This window comes from Neovison vison, chromosome 7 (genome assembly GCF_020171115.1).
Source record: "Neovison vison isolate M4711 chromosome 7, ASM_NN_V1, whole genome shotgun sequence".
Lineage (NCBI taxonomy): Eukaryota > Metazoa > Chordata > Mammalia > Carnivora > Mustelidae > Neogale > Neogale vison.
Window position 1 is genome coordinate 114,027,559 of NC_058097.1, and position 17,862 is coordinate 114,045,420.

Consider the following 17,862-nt stretch of genomic DNA (forward strand, 5'->3'; position numbering starts at 1 on the left):
ACAAGGACCCAAGAGAAGTAAGTATTCCTTCGAAAGGGATTTGGGTGGGGGAAGGGGAGGTACCAAATGCAAATATGAATGTTCCCTAAGAGAACTATTCCCTTAGATCATAAAAACTCTGGGAGGTAGAGATTATGTCTGCCTAGTTCACGATTTCCATGTGCCCAGAATAGTGCCTATCACATAAGGGTTCAATAAATATATTTATTAAGTAAATGAATCAAGGTAATTTTCACATTGTAAATCACTTGCAAGAAGAGCAATTTTTTTCTTAGCGGAGAAAATCAGGAAACTCATTGTATAACCACGGTTTTGTATTATATGTATAGAATCAATAAATCCAAGGTAGCTAAGGCTCCGCGTTGAAAAAAGCAGGAGCAGAAAAGGGTATGACACATAGATACAGTTATAATTAGCAAAGCAAATTCCCTTTGTAACAAAGGGAATAGCTGCAGAGGGCAAGGGCTATTTTAACAATATCTACCATGCTTGCTGTTATGGTTTCCTTTGGGTGGGGGAGGGGTCCACCCACCAAATAGGACTCTGTTGCTCTGTCCAAATTTGATCATTTCTTATGCCTTACACATTAAATAAATAAAATATTCAAGGATATAAAGTACAGTTCTGTCAAAGATAGAAAAGGAAAAAAGACTCAATTGTTTCCTGGATTCTGATAGGGCCAGACAGAAGAAGGACCACCAAAAACCAAGAGATCTTACCTCTCTGGAGCCCCAGTTTCTGTGGGGAACTGGCCAGGATTGGATTTTTTTTCAGCTTGCGCCACATTCCAACTCTGGCTACGAGTGACTCACTTTTGTGTCTATAACTGGTCAGTCCTGGCTTCAGGAGGGAGAGACTCTTCAGGAGATTTTTAATCCTCAGTGAGCATCGGCTCCCCTACGTTTTCTAGGTTTCTCCATGCTAGCAGGTGAGGGTCTTGTCCATTCAGATTATGAAGAAGAAAAACCCTCAAGGAGGGCAATAGTAACTGCTGAAAACACATCTTCCATTGCTCAAGGAACTATGTTCACAGGACTATCCATTTTCAATTCTATACTGTAGGTAAGTCATGCGGGTGTTCATACAGTATCTCGTCTTGGCAGCAACACCGTATAAGGGAACCTAGGAAGTGTGGTGGTCATGTTTAAGGGCTTCTTTGGGATACGAGAATCCTTCTAGGCATGAAATCCTCAAGTGCTGCTCTATTGAGAACAAGACTGGTCAAAAAATTAGGGCTTCCTGAACTACTGAACTCTTTTGGACATAGCAGCTACAGAGAGTTACAGCCATCAAAGACGGTCACATACCACTCTTTGTCTAGAACTTCCTCCCCATCTAAATGGGGGAAAATCAGTTGTTTGGGAAAGAATTCACCTGGATTAGGTTATTTTCACCTGCCCTCCTCCATCAGTTCTGAAGTTGTATTAGCATCTCTGTTAAATCTTTTTCTCAGTACTTCACACCCTGGGGCAGAACCTCAAAGGACATTCAGATGATATTTAAAATGTTAACTTTTGTGAGTATGTGAGAACTAAAAAAAAGAAAGAAAGAAAGAAAGAAAACATATTCAAGAGAGTTATCTAAAATATTTCTAGGATAGCAGGGGAAAACCATTCATCTGTAAAGGCCTCCCACACAAACATCCTGCATTGGACACTAATTGGTCCATAATTACGAACTAGACACACACACACACACACACTCTTACAAAAACACCTCACACAGCTTTAGCATTACAATTGTTGTTGTACTGCTTCCCAAACACAGGGTACTTCCTGCTAGTAATGAGACCAGTGTTTAAAAGGAAAATGGTGCAAAGCAATTCTCCCCCCACCAAAAATACAGTAAGCCACCTTACTCCTTTCATGTGAACCATGAAAGGTTTGTATATATTTTCTTACCAAGAACTATCATCTATGATGCAAAGATAATCTATACTACAAATCCTTTCCCTTAGTAAATTTGGCATATTTGGTTGTGACGTCTAGACAAAATCATCTAAAAAGCAAGGTTATTAGAAATCCCCCATCATGGTATCTGGGTACAAGCATTAGTCTTGACTGAATCTGGGACAAGATTCAGGCAATTGTTCTTAAAAGGGTAAATATTGAATTAAAGTTGAACTCTGAGTAACACGGATTTGAACTACAAGGGTCCACTTATACATGAAATTTTTTTTACAAATACATGACTGTAAATGTATTTTCTCTTACGATTTTCTTAATATTTTTCTTTAGCTTATTTTATTGTAAGAATACAGTACATTAATATATATACAAAATATGTCAATCGACTCTTCATATTATCACAAGTCTTCTTGTCAACAGTAAGTTGTTAATAGTTAGGTTTTTGGGGAGTCAAAAGTTACACCCAGACTTCTGACTGCACAAGGGGGTGGTGTCCCTAATCCCCATGTTGTTCAGGGGTCAATGTACTTCAAAAAGTGGGGTTTTTCTTTTGCATTCCCATGGTGTAAACTACAGATCATAAACACATGCACAGAACACATCTTCATATGCTGACAAATACCTTTTCAATGAAAGCCCTGAAAATAAGCATGTTTTAAGTTTATGCATTTGTCCTTTGGCAACCTGAACTTATTTAGGAAGTTGTTAGAAAGAAATACAAGCAATCATAACACTTTCTATAGCTCATTTGGTAGCATTTTTATATTTTACTCTTACCTTTATGAGGCTTGCTAAAAGCAATAGCCATATGAAAAATGCAGCCTACAAAAATCAAACCATTTTCCATATGCGGCTCAATGTCCCATGCAATGAAGGTAAAAACCATTAACTACCATTATTCTCAGTGCCTACTGTATGCTGAGATTTGGGCTAAGCAGTTTATATTTATTATTCCTAATGTTTACTTTAATGCTAAAAGAGAGGGTCCCAGGAAACAGTCTCAGGAGCCAGGGCAGCAGTCTTACGGAGGAGAGCTCTTGAGAATGCCTATGAGAGACTGACTGGAACAGGGTTGGGGAGACAAACAGGTTGTAACAGAGGCCTCAGCTAACCTAAAGTGAGGTGAGGGAACTGGGATGGGCCTTCAGAGTTGTCCTGAACTGGGGCAAGGAGGCTGTATCTTTGTATTTCAGCACTGGCCAGCCATTGGATTCAGGCTGCCCCTGGAGAAGGAGCCTAACCTTGGGAGAGACAGCTAGCTCCCTTGGGCAAAGAGAACTTCCTTCCAGGAATTCACCAGGAAGCCATGACCAGTCATTGCTCCAAGCAGCCTGTGGTGGGGGGGTGGGGGGTTTGGGAGGTGGGGGGATGGGGGTAGACTGACTAGTGTCTCACTCCTGGAGGAGGGTCTGGGGAGTGTATCACAAGTATATGAAAGACACGTGATACATCCCTATTTAACTGAATAGAGAACTAAGGGCAAGGTAAGAGCTTATCCAAGGTCTCTATCAGAGCCTCGTTCACGCAGATAAGGATTCAAACCTAGGACCCGGTATTCCTCTCTTCAGCAGACATGGAAAAGTAAAGAAAATCACTATTTACCTTTCTGCCATAGTTGCCAGAAGTTCATAACAGAGCTCATTTTAATATTTAGTGGAAGTAACCATATTTACTTGGGTTACTCCCTGCACTGATTTCTTATTTTCTATTTTTAGCTTTCTTCCTATGCATATTTACTTTGTTTGACCCATTTACATTATGTATTACAAACAGCTCATCTCATCCTCATCGTCTCTAAGAGACCATTTACACATTAGGTGAGTGACAGCAGGCTTAGGTAATGAACACTTCATGGCCTCCTTTTGGTAACCCACATCCTTACCTGCTTTCACTGCCAAAAAGTAATTCTACTTTGTAAATTCCTTCTGCAGTTCAAACTTAACTTCCTTTAAGAGGAGTTGGTAGTTCAATAAATACCATCATTTATATAAAGATCTGAGTGAACTGAGTCTTTGACAATAAGACTATTTGTGTTTCAACACCTGTTGTAAACTCTTCCTTGGGTCTTCCAAGTCAAATGTTTTTCACTGTGCTTATAATCTTAGGACACCATGAATTACCTGCAAGAATTTTTAAAACGTGTGTTTTCCATGTTAAGTAACATATATGAGCATAATAACATCCATGTTGCTATGTGTCTTTGCTATTGCATTTGTTTATGATCACACTGTTGCCAAAAACAGTTAAACTGTCAACATTTTTTAAAATGTGGGCTGATGATTCATAAAGGGGTTAACATAAACAAGTGGTTAAGAGCATGGATACAGACTGCTCAGCCCCACTTCACCAGCTGCTAGCTTTGTGACTTTACGTGAATTCATCTCACTGTGCCTCAATTTCTCCATCTGTTAGCTGGGGCTAATAATAGTACCTCTATCATAGAATTGTTGAGTGTTCAATGAAAAAATACAGCGCACTTAAAATAGTATCTACTGAATAGCTTGTCCTCAATAAATGTTAGCCATTCTAACAAAAATGATAGTCACACCACATAGAGACCACTTATAAATAAAGGTTAGTTCAAATAGAAAAAGATAGCCTCAAAGTTTTATCACAACGCACATGGTAAGAATAACAAATCGTAGCAGTCTGTATCAGAATCTTTCTGGAAAGCAAGTTTCCGCTAAACCACATCACCCAAGGTTAAAGGAATGCTAGCTTGATTTTCTGATTCTTAGTTTTATTGGTATTTTAAAGTTATTTTTGTTTGATAACATGTGACATCAGCAAGTGTTATACCTAAATTTAGGTTTGTTACATATTAAGTAACATTGTTGCATAAACATGCTTTAGATTATTCAAGTTTCAGAAACACCAGCCTATACTAGCATAGCTTCTTTAACTTTTTGCTTGTCTTTCCTCTTTATATATATAAACCAATCATCTAACTATTTTCAAAGGTCTGTAGTCTTGGCGAGAATATGGTGACTAACACGGACATATAAAGAAAAGGGGAGAAAAAGAATCCTAACTAACTACAGGAATAGGCCTTACTCATCGAGCAACCTGCTTACAAGAAGCAGTAGGCAGAATAGCATGAATCAAATAAGTATGAATGACCCATATATTTTCTTGGAGTTTAATGGAACAAAGAGCATGTGGATCTCTCATTCTTTTTTTGGTGCATGAAAATTTACTGGAATTAAAATCATGGAGCACACCTGGGTGGCTCAGTCGGTTAAGCATCTGACTCTTGGATTTGGCTAGGTCCTGATCTCATGGCTTGTGAGATGGAGCCCTGCTTCAGGCTTCAGGGTCTGTGCTCAGTGAGAGTCTGCTTGGATATTCTCTCCCTCTGTGCCTTCCCTGTCCTCCCGCACCCCCACCCCCCCCTCTCAAATAAGTAAATCTTTTTTTTTTTTTAAATTAGATTCACCACTTTTTGCAAAATAAAATTTCACAGATATAGAATTATGCTAAAATGAAGTTAAAGTATCTCCACTGATTTTGCTTAATTTTATACTGTGGTTGTATATCACCATATAAAGGAGAAATACTCTTTTATACTGTTCAAAAACAGGCACACCTCTGATCCCTCAAAGTCCAACTATTACCCCTGTCTCCTAATTTGCAAAAGAGAGAAGGGACATTACCTGGTTATGCAAAAGACTGAGTAAGGGTGTTCATTATCTAATGACTGAATGAATATGAACAATGTTGTAGCTTGCTGCTTCATGGGGCAAACTTCAGTGACAACTGGACATATCACAATAAAAAGGTCTCATATAAAACCATATACTCATTCTTAATACAGAAAAGGCAAACTGAACCTCTATGACTAACATGCAATGAAAGATAAGAGTCAAACATTCCAAGGCACCTGGCTGGCTCAGTCAGCAGAGCATGACTCTAGATCTCCAGGAGTTCAAGCCCCAGTCAGGCATGGAGCCTACTTAAAAAAAAAAGAAAGAAAAGAAAAAGAAAAAAAGCCCAAACATTGTAAGGTCAATAAGGTTGATACCTAGTAATATATTTGATCGGCCTTCTTTCTATTGTGCTAATTGTTTTGAATTGCATTATTTTAAATATCATATTGGTTTCTATCAGAATGTAAGCTCTTTGAAAGGGGTTTTCTTCGATTTTGTCCATTGATACATTTCCAGCACCTAAATCAACGCCTGGCATGCAGAAGCAGCTCAGAAGATTTTTTGCTAAATGAATGAATGAATGAATGAATAAAACTTCCTTAATATTTTATATGGCAACTGAGAGATCAAATATAAGGTGAGATTTTCTTTGACCTACCACACACTCTTCTTTCTAAATCATAAACCAGCTCCTTCCATTTAGAGAAAGTATCTGTAAATTTAAAATAATAATAATAAAAGCAGTTTTTGATAGATACGAACTTTATTCTGATTTTATTAATATCGATTACAAACATAATTGACTTATTAGAATAAATGAAATCTGAAGGTAGATATTAGAGAAACAATATTGTGAGTTTCAAAAATTCAGGCTATTACAACAAAATAGTCTTACATAGGCTGAGAATATGCAACTAGAAAACAAATCTAAGTAAATAACTTCCATTCTATTGTATTGATTTATATTGAATGAAGTATTACTTGGTAGCTCAAAATACGTAATTTATGAATACAGCCAAGAACACATATATAAAAATAAAATAATGGCTGTTATTCCTAAAATATCTGAGAATAAACACAGATTTATATTTTACTAAGGAATAACAATACATCCCACTAAGTGACAAGATAACACTTGCTTGATTAGTGCCAAGAAAAAAAAAAAGGATTTCCATTGGCTCTCAAGGACTCTCTCAGCCACAATAGGTAAGAATTAAAACATTTAAATACATGCCTTATTCCAATACCCATTTTCCAGTGATTCAGAACAGCAGGGGGAAGACTCCGCATAGATTACAAACTCCAGATAATTTGTAACATATGCATACGAGGCACAGATTTGCATTCACTCCAGAACACTGAATGAAGTTTTTGCGATGGTCATTAGCAGGCGGACGACCAAACTGCATGAACCCACCACAGAAATAAGATAAAAGAGAACCTGATAATCATAGCAATCCTAACAATCAACTGTTTCAAATCTACAGCTTTGTGGTACTGGTCTTTGTTTTTCAAAGTCAAGACATTTTTCCTCCCATATTTAAACCTTTTTAAACATTACATAGATATAACCTTCGAAAAGGAGAGGGGAGGAGCTGCTATTCTACCTGATATGAGCATACTTCAGAGGGCCTGTAGGACAATTAACATCTGAAATTGGAGATGGAACTTTTAGTTGTTGCCCTCTGGTAACGTTAGAAAAAGGAGGGGGGGAAAAAAAGGGCAGGATCATCAGTTCTAAAGCTCAGGGAGATGAGAATCCAAGAGTCTAGAATATATCCTCAAGGTAACACAGAGCTATGCTAAAATGGTGTTTTAGTTGGATCTCACTGGTTCTAGAACCAACTCTAAAAACGTAGGTTATGAGGCACTGTGATGATCTCTGAGGCTATGACAAAGATCCCGTGTAAGCTGGTAGAAGCTGTGTGTGGGGTTAAGATCTATCATACCCTAGAGATTAGAATTTTCAGATTTCCCAAACAAGCCCTGCTGACTTGGGTATATCTGAAATCTACTGTCTTCTCTGTTTTCATAACCATTGTTTTATTGCACTTCTAGTCCAGCTTACTGCAAAAAGCCTCTGAATGATCTGAGCTTCTGGTTTATGTCTCCAGTCTCATTTCGTATCACTGCCTACCTCCTTCCACCCTCTTTCCACCAACCCTAGACTTCAGCTATCTAGAATTACACAGCGTAAAACATTTCACCAGAATATCTGGGATGTGACCTGTTCCAAATTATGATGTTTCTGAAGTTCTGATAACCTTTAATCTAAGAGCACAATGACTGGAAATATCTTGATCTCACCTCAGTATCTTCTCATCTTTTATCTAACTGCAGGTTATAGCCCATTAGTGAGCTGGGTTGGGAAATCCGAATTTCAGTAGGTTGTGATCACCTTTCTGCTATTTCTGGGGCGCCTGGGTGGTTCAGTGGGTTAAAGCCTCTGCCTTTGGCTCAGGTCCTGATCCCAGGGACCTAGGATCAAGCCCTGCATCTGGCTCTCTGCTCAGCAGGGAGCCTGCTTCCCTTCTCTGCCTGCTTCTCTGCCTACTTGTGATCTGTCAAATAAATAAATAAATAAATCTTTTAAAAAATTAAAAAATTTTAAAAAAAGACCACCAAGGCATCAAAAGGAGCCACAGCAGCAAAACCTTAGAACTCAGTGTGCTGGGTGAGTGAAAAGCACACACTTGGCAACACCTTCCCCAGCTCCATGGGAGCCCAGGCAGGTCTGTCTCCCAAAGGGCTGATGAGTGTAAACGTTAGAGGAGGCAGACAGAGTGACAGAAGGGGGAGGGTGTGTTGGGGGTGGGTGGGAAGGATCTGTTTGTCCCCTGGGGTTGAGCTTTTAACCTGTCTCCCTGCTTCAGTTCCTCCAGCTCCTCCATTCTGTGGTCTCCTGGGTGTGCCCCGTGTAGGGACCAATGTGACCCTGAGCTGCCAGTCCCCGAGGAGTAAGCCAGCTGCCCAGTACCAGTGGGAGCGGGCACCCCAATCCGCCCAGGTTTTCTTTGCACCAGCTTTAGGTGAGGGAACTTGAGACTGTGGCTGGGGGAGGGAAAGATGAGAGGCACCAGAGGGACTGGGGTGAAAGGGGAGGTTGTGCTGCAAAGTAGAGGTGGTAGAGGAGGAGGAGGAGGACGATGCAGGGAGTGGACTGGGGAAAGGGAGCCTACCAGAGGACAATGTGTTGGGTGCTTTCAGATACTATATACTTGTGACACTCAAGAGGACATAAGGCCTAGTGGATTCGGAGCTAGGATACTTTTGCTCACATTTAACAGAACATACCAGAGTATACTGTACATCGTTAACTAGAGAGTCATTTTGTGGATTAAATAAAGGAATGTCTGTGAAACACTTTCAACAGTGAACAGCACGTGGCAAATGTTATATAAATCTTAGCTATAATCATTATAATTTTGTGAAAGGGTTTCAGTTACACATATGTATCATGGAAATATTAGGCCACAGGGTAAAATATTTGCCTTCTTATTGTATGTTCAGAAGATGTACTGCTTTGGGAGCACCTAGGTGGCTCAGTGGGTTAAAGCATCTGCCTTCAGCTCAGGCCACGATCCCAGGGTCCTGGGATGGAGCCCTGCATCAGGCTCTCTGCTCAGCAGGGAGTCGGCTTCCTCCTCTCTCTCTCTCTCTCTCTCTCTCTCCCTGCCTGCCTCTCTGCCTACTTGTGATCTCTGTCAAATAAATAAATAAAATCTTTTAAAAATTTAATTAAAAAAAAAAAAAAGATGTACTGCTTCGGTTTTTCTTTCCAGTATATAAGAATGAGATATATAACATGGGGCGCCTGGGTGGCTCAGTGGGTTAAGCCTCTGCTCAGGTCATGATCCCAGGGTCCTGGGATGGAGCCCCACATCGGGCTCTCTGCTCCACAGGGAGCCTGCTTCCCCCTCCTCCTCTGCCTGCCTCTCTACCTACTTGCGTTCTCTCTTTCTCTCTCTCTCTCTCTCTGTCAAATAAATAAATAAAATCTTTAAAAAAAAAAAAAAGAATGAGGTATATAACAGACATTTGCACAACTATAATCCAACACTATAAAAAGGTTACTCATCAACACATAAAATTGTCTAGAATTGGTATGTGTAAATTACTATTATTCCAAAACTACCTGCTCTTCACTTTTCTTGGTTCTTTAGTCATTTGTACATTCTAAGTCCTACCTTCACCAGTACCATGCCCTATGGCAAACTGTTCCTCAACTGAAAAGCATGACTTTTTATGAGACTGACGCACTATCCACTGTGCTAGCAAGGCACCTGAAAGCCATGCATTTTTTCTTAACAACTTATCACTTAAAAATTTTTTGGAACTATAGCATTTAGATGTTTCCAGTTTATGATTCATGAACAAATTATATTTTACTATATTTGCAGTTTGCACTGTCCTAGGTTCTGCTGTTTCTGGCCTTTTACCCCAACCGCTCATCTCTCTCTACTTTCTTCTGCTCAGTCTGGTCCCACTTTACCTCCAAGAGCCACCTCCTGAGAGTCTATGATGACATGCCTTTCCTGTGTGAGTCCAAAGCACCGTGAACATAATGCCAATGTGCTGACAGACCTTACTCACAACACCATCACTGGTGCTTTCATAGTCTGACTCCTTCACTGGAAGGTGACACTTGATGGTGGATAGTACCCTGCTGCACGTCTAGAACCTTCCATGCAAGGTACTCAAATATTTGTGAGTGAATAATTAAAAAAAAAAAAAAAGTTAAGTGCCTAGTTCAGACTTTAGTATTTAAAGAAACCCTGTGATCTGTCAGTTGAGTCTGATGAAAGAGAATGGGCAAGATCTCCAAATCTTCCCACGGATTCTTGCATTCTAGCCAAGAGTTAAGCTCCAAAAGTTTCTCCTGCTTCCTAAGGGCAGTGGACTCCAAGGGCCCAGTCCCACTATATCTGCCAAGAAAGATATCAGAAAGATGCTCAGAGTTCTAAAGCAATGGCCTCCCACTGGGGTATCTTCTACTCTTTCTTAAATGATTAATGAAGGCCCCTTAAAACCTTAAGGGATTCCTGGCATTCCCAGTCTAGGTCCTTATTTTTTAGGTGTAAAGTTTGGCCCCTTAATTTAGAATAACCAAAGCAAAATAGGTTAGTGATACTGTATCTTTACACGTACCTTTACATCTTTAAATGTAAGTGGAACACTGTCTGATCATCAACATTTTCAAGATACATTTGATAAAAATCTACAGATATGAATTTTGTGTGGATTTTTCTGATTCAGAGTACATTACTGAGTAAATTTATAGCTAATCTGCATCTTATTCACCTCATTCTAGATTTCCTATTTCCTATATCCTATTAACTTCTGCAGACTTTCATATAGAATGAAAAAGTTTTAATGTCAGCTTTAAAATTCTTGGGAGTACATAAACAAAAAAGCTTAAATACCATTGTTCCAAAGCTGTTCTGGCCAATACAACAGCCAGTGGCTACACACATATGGCTATTTCAATTAATTAAAATTAAATTAATTAATAATCAAATAAAATTTAAAATTCAGTCACAGTAGCCACATTTCAAGTATTCCATAACCAGCTGTGGGTAGTGGCTACTGCATAGTGACTGATGGACAGTGCAGACAATAAGACACTCATATCACAGAAAGTTCTATCAGACGGTATCATCATAGAGAACCAAGAATAGGACAAACTTTGCCTAAGCCACCTGAGGTTAAAACACATTATTCCTTGCACTAAAAGCTTTTCCTCCCTAGTTCAGTGGACCATTTTTCTTGACTTCTTGATAGAAGTTACTTTACTCCTGAGCAGAAGTAAAGTAAGAGGGAGGACAAGAAAAACGAACTTTGTGCTTCCCCTAAAAGTTTGAGTATGTAGCTAAGAGAACTGTTTCATAAAACAGACTTCTTTAGGACTCTAAATAACAACTTTTTACTTACACTGTTCAATATGGTAGCCACTAACTACATGTGGCACTTATAATTTAAAATTAAAATAATTTAAGGGGTGCCCGGATGGCTCAGTCGGTTAAGCATCTGACTCTTAATTTCGGCTCGGGTCATGATCTCAAGGTCATGAGATAGAGGGCTATGTCAAGCTCTGTGCTCAGCGTGGAGCCTGTTTGTCCATCCCCTTCTGTTCCTGCCCCACTCACTCGATCTCTAAAATGAATAAAATATTTTTTAAAAGATTAAATTATTTAAAACAAAATATAACTTAAAATTCCATTCCTCAGACACACTAATCACATTCCAATGTCTCAAGAGCCACAAGTGACTGGTGGCTATCACAGTGAACTGCGTTCGACATAGAACATTTCCATCACCACAGAAAGTTTTATTAAATAGCACTGTACTATGTGCTTTTGAAGTTCTTTTTTCCTTTTACACATCCTCTTAATGAAGGATCCATAATAATTTCACTCCAGTCTTCACTAGATTTCCCAAAATGCCAAGAAATAAGCTTGGAAGCCTCTTCCTCCTAAGTTTTAACATGTGCTTGTTAGATGCTTACCTCCTAAACGGAAAGACTGTAAGAGTACGTTCAGTAGTCTAAGATGGTCTATTCTCTAAAGATACACATCAAGCCTCTATCAGATTCACATGCAGACAAGCATTCTGGAACACACAAGCTTCTGGGTGACAGTGGCAAGGGAACAACAAAAAAGGAATATGTCGAAAAATGGAAGCAAACAAATCTGACTAAATCCTTCTTACAAACTATTTGAGCCATACTCCATATTTCTTGGAAATCTTTCAATGATAGTACAGAGGTACCATCTTGGCTGCAAACATCAGAGGAAAGTCCTCAGAGATGGGTGGAGGCTATGACAATGCTTATGCAGGGACAAAGATATCTTCTGGCTCCATGTCACTTTACCCTAGTGGTTCTGGCAAACAAATAATGACAAAGCTTGAGAGCCAGAAGTGAAAGACCAAATGTACTATATGTTATTTGTCTGCTAAAGTACGAAATTTGTTCTAAAGGTTATGACAATGACTGATGAATAAATCTTAGAAATATCCCTGAAGAAACTGATCATTTTGTTGGCTAGGCAGAAGACTCCCGACCACTTTTAAATTTGTCTTATGAGCAACCCGTACTGATCCAGCAAAAAAAAAGCTTTTTAGGTCATACAACACCTTGCATTTCATCTTGAGGCAGAGCTAGAAGTACACATCTGTTTCAAAGACATAAAGCCAACTCTCAAGAGGCAAATTTTTGGAGAACACCCAAAAATATGGGACTTGAGAATGAGTTTTGCAGTGCATCAGATTAACTGACTGAAGTGTGAATACAGCATCTGGCCCCGAAGTGAATGCTTTAATGAATGCCAAGTCTAGATAGATCTTTCAACTACTACAGTATGGACTGTGATGAGATCTCTCCCTCCTTTGAAGTCATCGCATTTATTGTCTGCTTTAGTCATATGACACTTAATCAAATACTGCATCACATACCAGCCCTTGTGTTGTAGAGCTTTTTAACTCTTTGCTGCGTGTACACAGACTTCAAATACACTGGAAGCTCTTGGGCTGTATATTACAATTTTTAAAAATTTATCCTAACATCTAGCATACAGCCCTGCACATAGAAAGCACTCAAGTATTTGTGGATGGAGAGAGGGAGAAAAGTACTCTAGAGGAAGAGAAAAATCATGCAAGGACCAGACAGAAAACCACCTTATTATGTGTTTATCTGACTCTAAAATTAGAGTGGACAATGGAATTGTTAGTGAACAAATTTCCCTCTGGCAAACAAAAAAAGCAACAAAATTTCAGAACCAAACAATCTGTGGAGTAAGGCAGTCTCAAACACACCCATTTCATTGAAAGGACTGAATAAATACCAGTAACTGGACATGTCAGACTTCAAAATGAAGCCCTTTACAGCAATAAACAATGTTTCTACGTGACTTTAAGCTAAAATCTTGTGCACTTAGAAATAGACATTTTCACTTGGATGGTATTCAAAAATAGTACTCTGGTAGCAAAATCCAAGAGTTATTAATTTCAAAATTTACAATTTCAATAGACAGGAAATCTAAAACACAGTCCAGAAAAAGGTAGTGATATGCTTTCAGTTTATTCAGGAAGATGGCCAGGGAAGAGCTACCACTCAGCTTTCTGATGCCTTCTTGTGATGAGATTAACACGCTGAAACTAGGATTAAAGTAAAGTTTCATGGAAAAACCGAAGTTACTGTATATCTCTTCCCTCCTTTCAAATTTACAAGAAATCATTTACGGAGTTTTCATAATTGAGTTTTAATAAATATTCCAGATACATTCAGCCAGAAATTTAACTGACACAAATGATATTCCTTCCCTGAGAACCTTTGACATGAGCTCACATTTAAGTGAGCACATTCGTCTGTCGAGTAAGTTCCTTATGTTCCGTATCATCTGTACCACTTCTTTTCTATTTTACAAAATCTAAAGCAAAAAGGATGGTTGAATTTGTTTTTGCAGTTCTCATCAAGGCAATAAAGTTAAAGAAGAGATTTCTGAACCACACATGGCATTTTTGAAACTAGGATCTAAAGATCTGTTTTCAGGGATTTGAGATTCCCTGACGATATTTTTAAGGTTGCATTATTTTCATAAACATATTCTGGATTACTTGGACATCCACCTCATAACTGGGTAAGGCTATGATTTCAGTGACAACATTTGCTTCTATGCTTAACATTACATTTAACCTAAGTCTTCTGGAGGGACAGAGCTTAGTTTTCAATGCAAAATTTTTCAAACAGGGTTTCAAAGTCTATCTTTGGATTAAAGCTTGAATAACACTAATCTAGATTTCTATACGTTTCAAAATTCTCCTTTTAGACTTTATTTGGTAAATTTAATAAATACGTATCCAGTGACTATTATGTGCTAGACCCTGGAGATACATTACTGAATAAGAGAAACCAGAACTTGCCTTATGGTACTTATAATTCTGGCAGGAAAGACCAACATTCTTATAATGAAGTAATTGGTTCCTTGGTTGAAATCACTTAACAAGTAGAGAAAACACACACACACACACACACACACACACAGAGTTATCTGTCCCCTTCATCAACTACAACTGTTGATCAGAGAATCCATTATCATCAACATATTTTCCAAATATTCTAAGAGGTTGAGGTCAATTTGGTCTTACCTGTTTGAAAACAGGCAACTGACCCTCTTTTTAAAAATTCTTCAGAGAAGCCTAATCTCCTGTTCCTGCTTTAGGTTATGCTTCTCATAACGAGACAAAGATGCAACCCAACTAGATATTTCCTGGTTACTTGAGAAACAATTTTATGGAGGGATTTCTATTCAGTGAGGTTTTGACAGCACAACACTTTTTCCATTTGGGAAGTTTCTATGGGCAAAATCGATCAAGCTGAAACCGTTACAAATGCCTAAGTACACTTCTAAAGTCAAGAAAAGCTGATGGGTGGATGCTAATCAGCACAGTGCAAAAACGCTTCCAAAAATTTAACCCTGATGACCTTGAAACTGAACTTATAACTATTCTTTAATACAAAAATGAAACAGTGGCTACTATTAGGTACTATTTTAGTCCTGTCTATAAGCAATTATTTTAATGACATCTTATTAATTGGGGAGGAGGGGCAGGGAAGAGGGGACAAAAGAAGACCTAAAGGTACATGTTATCAAGTAAACCAACTCAATTTTGTAATTGAGAAATGAGTGCCAAATTCCTTGAACAATAGTAAGTTTGAAATATCTGTTTCTGACCCAAATTTTCTAAGAAACATTACCCCAGCATGAACACTACTTGAGCCAAGATCTCCTCAACTTGGGAACAATCTCTGATTTTAGTGTGATTGCGATTGTTCTCACTGGATTTTTACCCCCAAAGAGCTCTGAAAAAGTGTCAACCCTATCAGAAAAGAAGTACACACATAACTTTGACATTTAACAAGAAGTAGTTCATTGAAAACTGGGAGAAAGAATCCTAACAGAATGTTTTAGCAGACACTATGATGAGGGAACTAGCTTACCTATAAAACCACTCCCTAGCTGCCAATAATACAAATCTGAAAGCCTAGATTAAAAGTCACTAGAAACAGCGAAAAGATAACCTGGCTGGTGATAAAAATTTCTAGCCCAAATTAAGCCTCTGTAGTTAAACATTCAGATACACAAAGATAGCCAGATGCACAATGAGAGCTGTACTTGTCACCACATCCGGCAAAATAACTAAAGCAGGGAAAAACTGGCTTTCGTGAAGGAGCTTAGTCAGAAACATAGCAGGGCCTCAAGCCAATCTAACTCTGGAGGCATCGACACTCCACAAATTCCAGACCAACTCTCAGCCAGGCTAACTTTAATTGCGCCCCTAACTCCACGATAACGATACACTATCTGACTGCAATCAAGCCTTTCCAATTCTCCAAAGCATCTCAAGTCTTATTCGTCCTTCGAAGCTCAAGTTAGAAGCAAGGCGACTGACACAAAGGCCAGTCGTCCAAAGGCGCTTTTTGCATGGCTCTGCACAGCCACTCATTTGAAAATTCCTAAACTGGGGGCTCACCGGCCCCCCTCTTCTACCCTTCCTCAATCCCGCCCCGGCCGGTAAGCCTCTGCCTGGGAACCCCTCGGCCTGGAACAAAGCGAGGGGCCCCGGCGGTGGGGGCGAGAGGCGCCAGCGACACGGGGACTGCCGCACAGCGCACAATGAGAAACTACCAACTTCAGAGCGCAGGAACATCCTCAATTGGCAAGAAAGAGGGGCGGCGGCAGGCACGCCCAACTTCAAACTCAGGAAACCTACGGGCTGGCGGCCATCTGGAAAAAAGCCCCCTTCCCAGGGAGAGAAGAAAAAGGCGGAGGAGATGCGAATCGCCCACCGGGCCCCGGAGGGGAGCCCTGCGCTCAGACCGGCCCCCGCCCCCGAGGCCCGCTTCCCCGCCTTCTCTCTGCCTCTGGTTCGCTGCCCCAGGCCGGGCGGCCGGTTACCTTGATGCGCTCCCGGCACTGGGACGGGGTCCGCTCGTAGCCCAGCTCGGCCAGGGCCCGGGACACGCGCTCGTACATGGCTGGCCCAGGGGCCTTGCTGCCGAACACCGTGCCGGCTCCCTCCAGCTGCTGGTACCGCGCCTCCACCAGCCGCTCGTTGCCCCATACTGCGATGAGCGCGTTCGTCTCGGCCGGCGTCCACGACATGCCCCGGCAGGCAGCGGCGGCGGCTGCCGCAGCCCCGCCACCGCCGCCACCAGGGGAGAAGGAGACCGAGGACGAGGCGGCGCTGCGGCCCCCCAGCCCCAGCCCGAGACCCCCGGACGCCGCTGCCCCCGAGCCCGCTGCACTGCCCGGCCCGAGCGGGGAGGCACCCCGAGGCGTGGAAGGGTCGGACAGCGATGGATTTCCGTCGCTCAGGCCACCAGGAGAAGCCGGGGAGAGCACCTCCATCTTCGGGATTTTTAGCGGCGAGTTGGCGGGCAGCTCCGAGCCACAGGGCGCAGCCATCTTCCAAGCGGCCGCCGCTGCACCGCCCGGAAGTGACGCGCCCGCGCATCCGGCCGCCGCGGTCTCCGGGGCTGCCCTCGGGCCTGGCTCGCCTGTGGGCGGGCGGCTTCGGGCTCCTGCTGCCGAGCGGGCGCTGTCGGCTCCCCCAGGCCTCTCTCCGCGAGCCCTACCGCGCCGCGCGCTCCTCTCCCGGGGCGAGGGGCGGGGGTGAGGCGCGCCGAAGCCCCGAGCTGAGGAGAAGGGTGGGGGCATGAGGGCGCTGGTGTGAGGAACAGATTGGAGCCTTCCCACTTCCTCTCCAATCTCAGCCCCCGGGAGGAGGGGTGAGGCCCGCGAGGGGGCCAGGAGTTAAGGAGGACTTGACCATTTCGCTCGCTCGCTCTCGCTCCTCTCTCCCTCCTCTCAGCGTCTCCTCCCTCCAAGCTGGCCTCGGGGTGCAGAGGCTGACGTCCAGGGCGGGGACTGGGGAAAGCTGCGGAGGGTATATCCAGGAAGGGCCAAGGCTGAAGGAGTGCATTTCTGGGGGAGGCTTTAAAAAAGCAGTTGTGGACTGGGGTTAGAGTTGGTAGCTGTGGCTTTTCAAGAAATCCAGGCGCATTATTTGAAGAACAGCAACTTTGACTCCAGTTAAGATGTGTTCTCCAGTTAGCCTGGGTAACTCTGACGGTCTGTAGAAGAATGAGATGTCATTATCGCGTTTCTGATTTGTAGCTTAAATATGTTACAAACTCCGGAGCCCGGCAGAAAAGGTACTTTCCGGTACCATTCCCCATCCTCCTAATTTGGAAGTTGCATCATTTTCCTACTATAGTTCACACTCTGGAGTGTAAGGAGATTGAAAAA

At 41.5% G+C, this 17,862-nt stretch overlaps 1 protein-coding gene across 6 annotated transcripts in view; it reads right to left on the minus strand.

Annotated features, from left to right (window-relative positions):
• MSANTD2 (Myb/SANT DNA binding domain containing 2) overlaps window positions 1-17,207 on the minus strand; it is a 32,382-nt gene extending 15,175 nt beyond the window's left edge. For 4 of the 6 annotated variants that reach the window (XM_044258125.1, XM_044258124.1, XM_044258123.1 and 1 more), the window contains exon 1: window positions 16,510-17,067. In XM_044258125.1, the coding sequence (XP_044114060.1) occupies window positions 16,510-17,019 (510 nt within the window). In that variant the 5' untranslated portion in view covers window positions 17,020-17,067. Of the gene's footprint in view, window positions 1-16,509 lie in introns of all 6 variants that reach the window. The other 2 variants (XM_044258119.1, XM_044258120.1) reach the window with 2 other exon arrangements.
• Window positions 17,208-17,862: the final 655 nt, after the last annotated feature.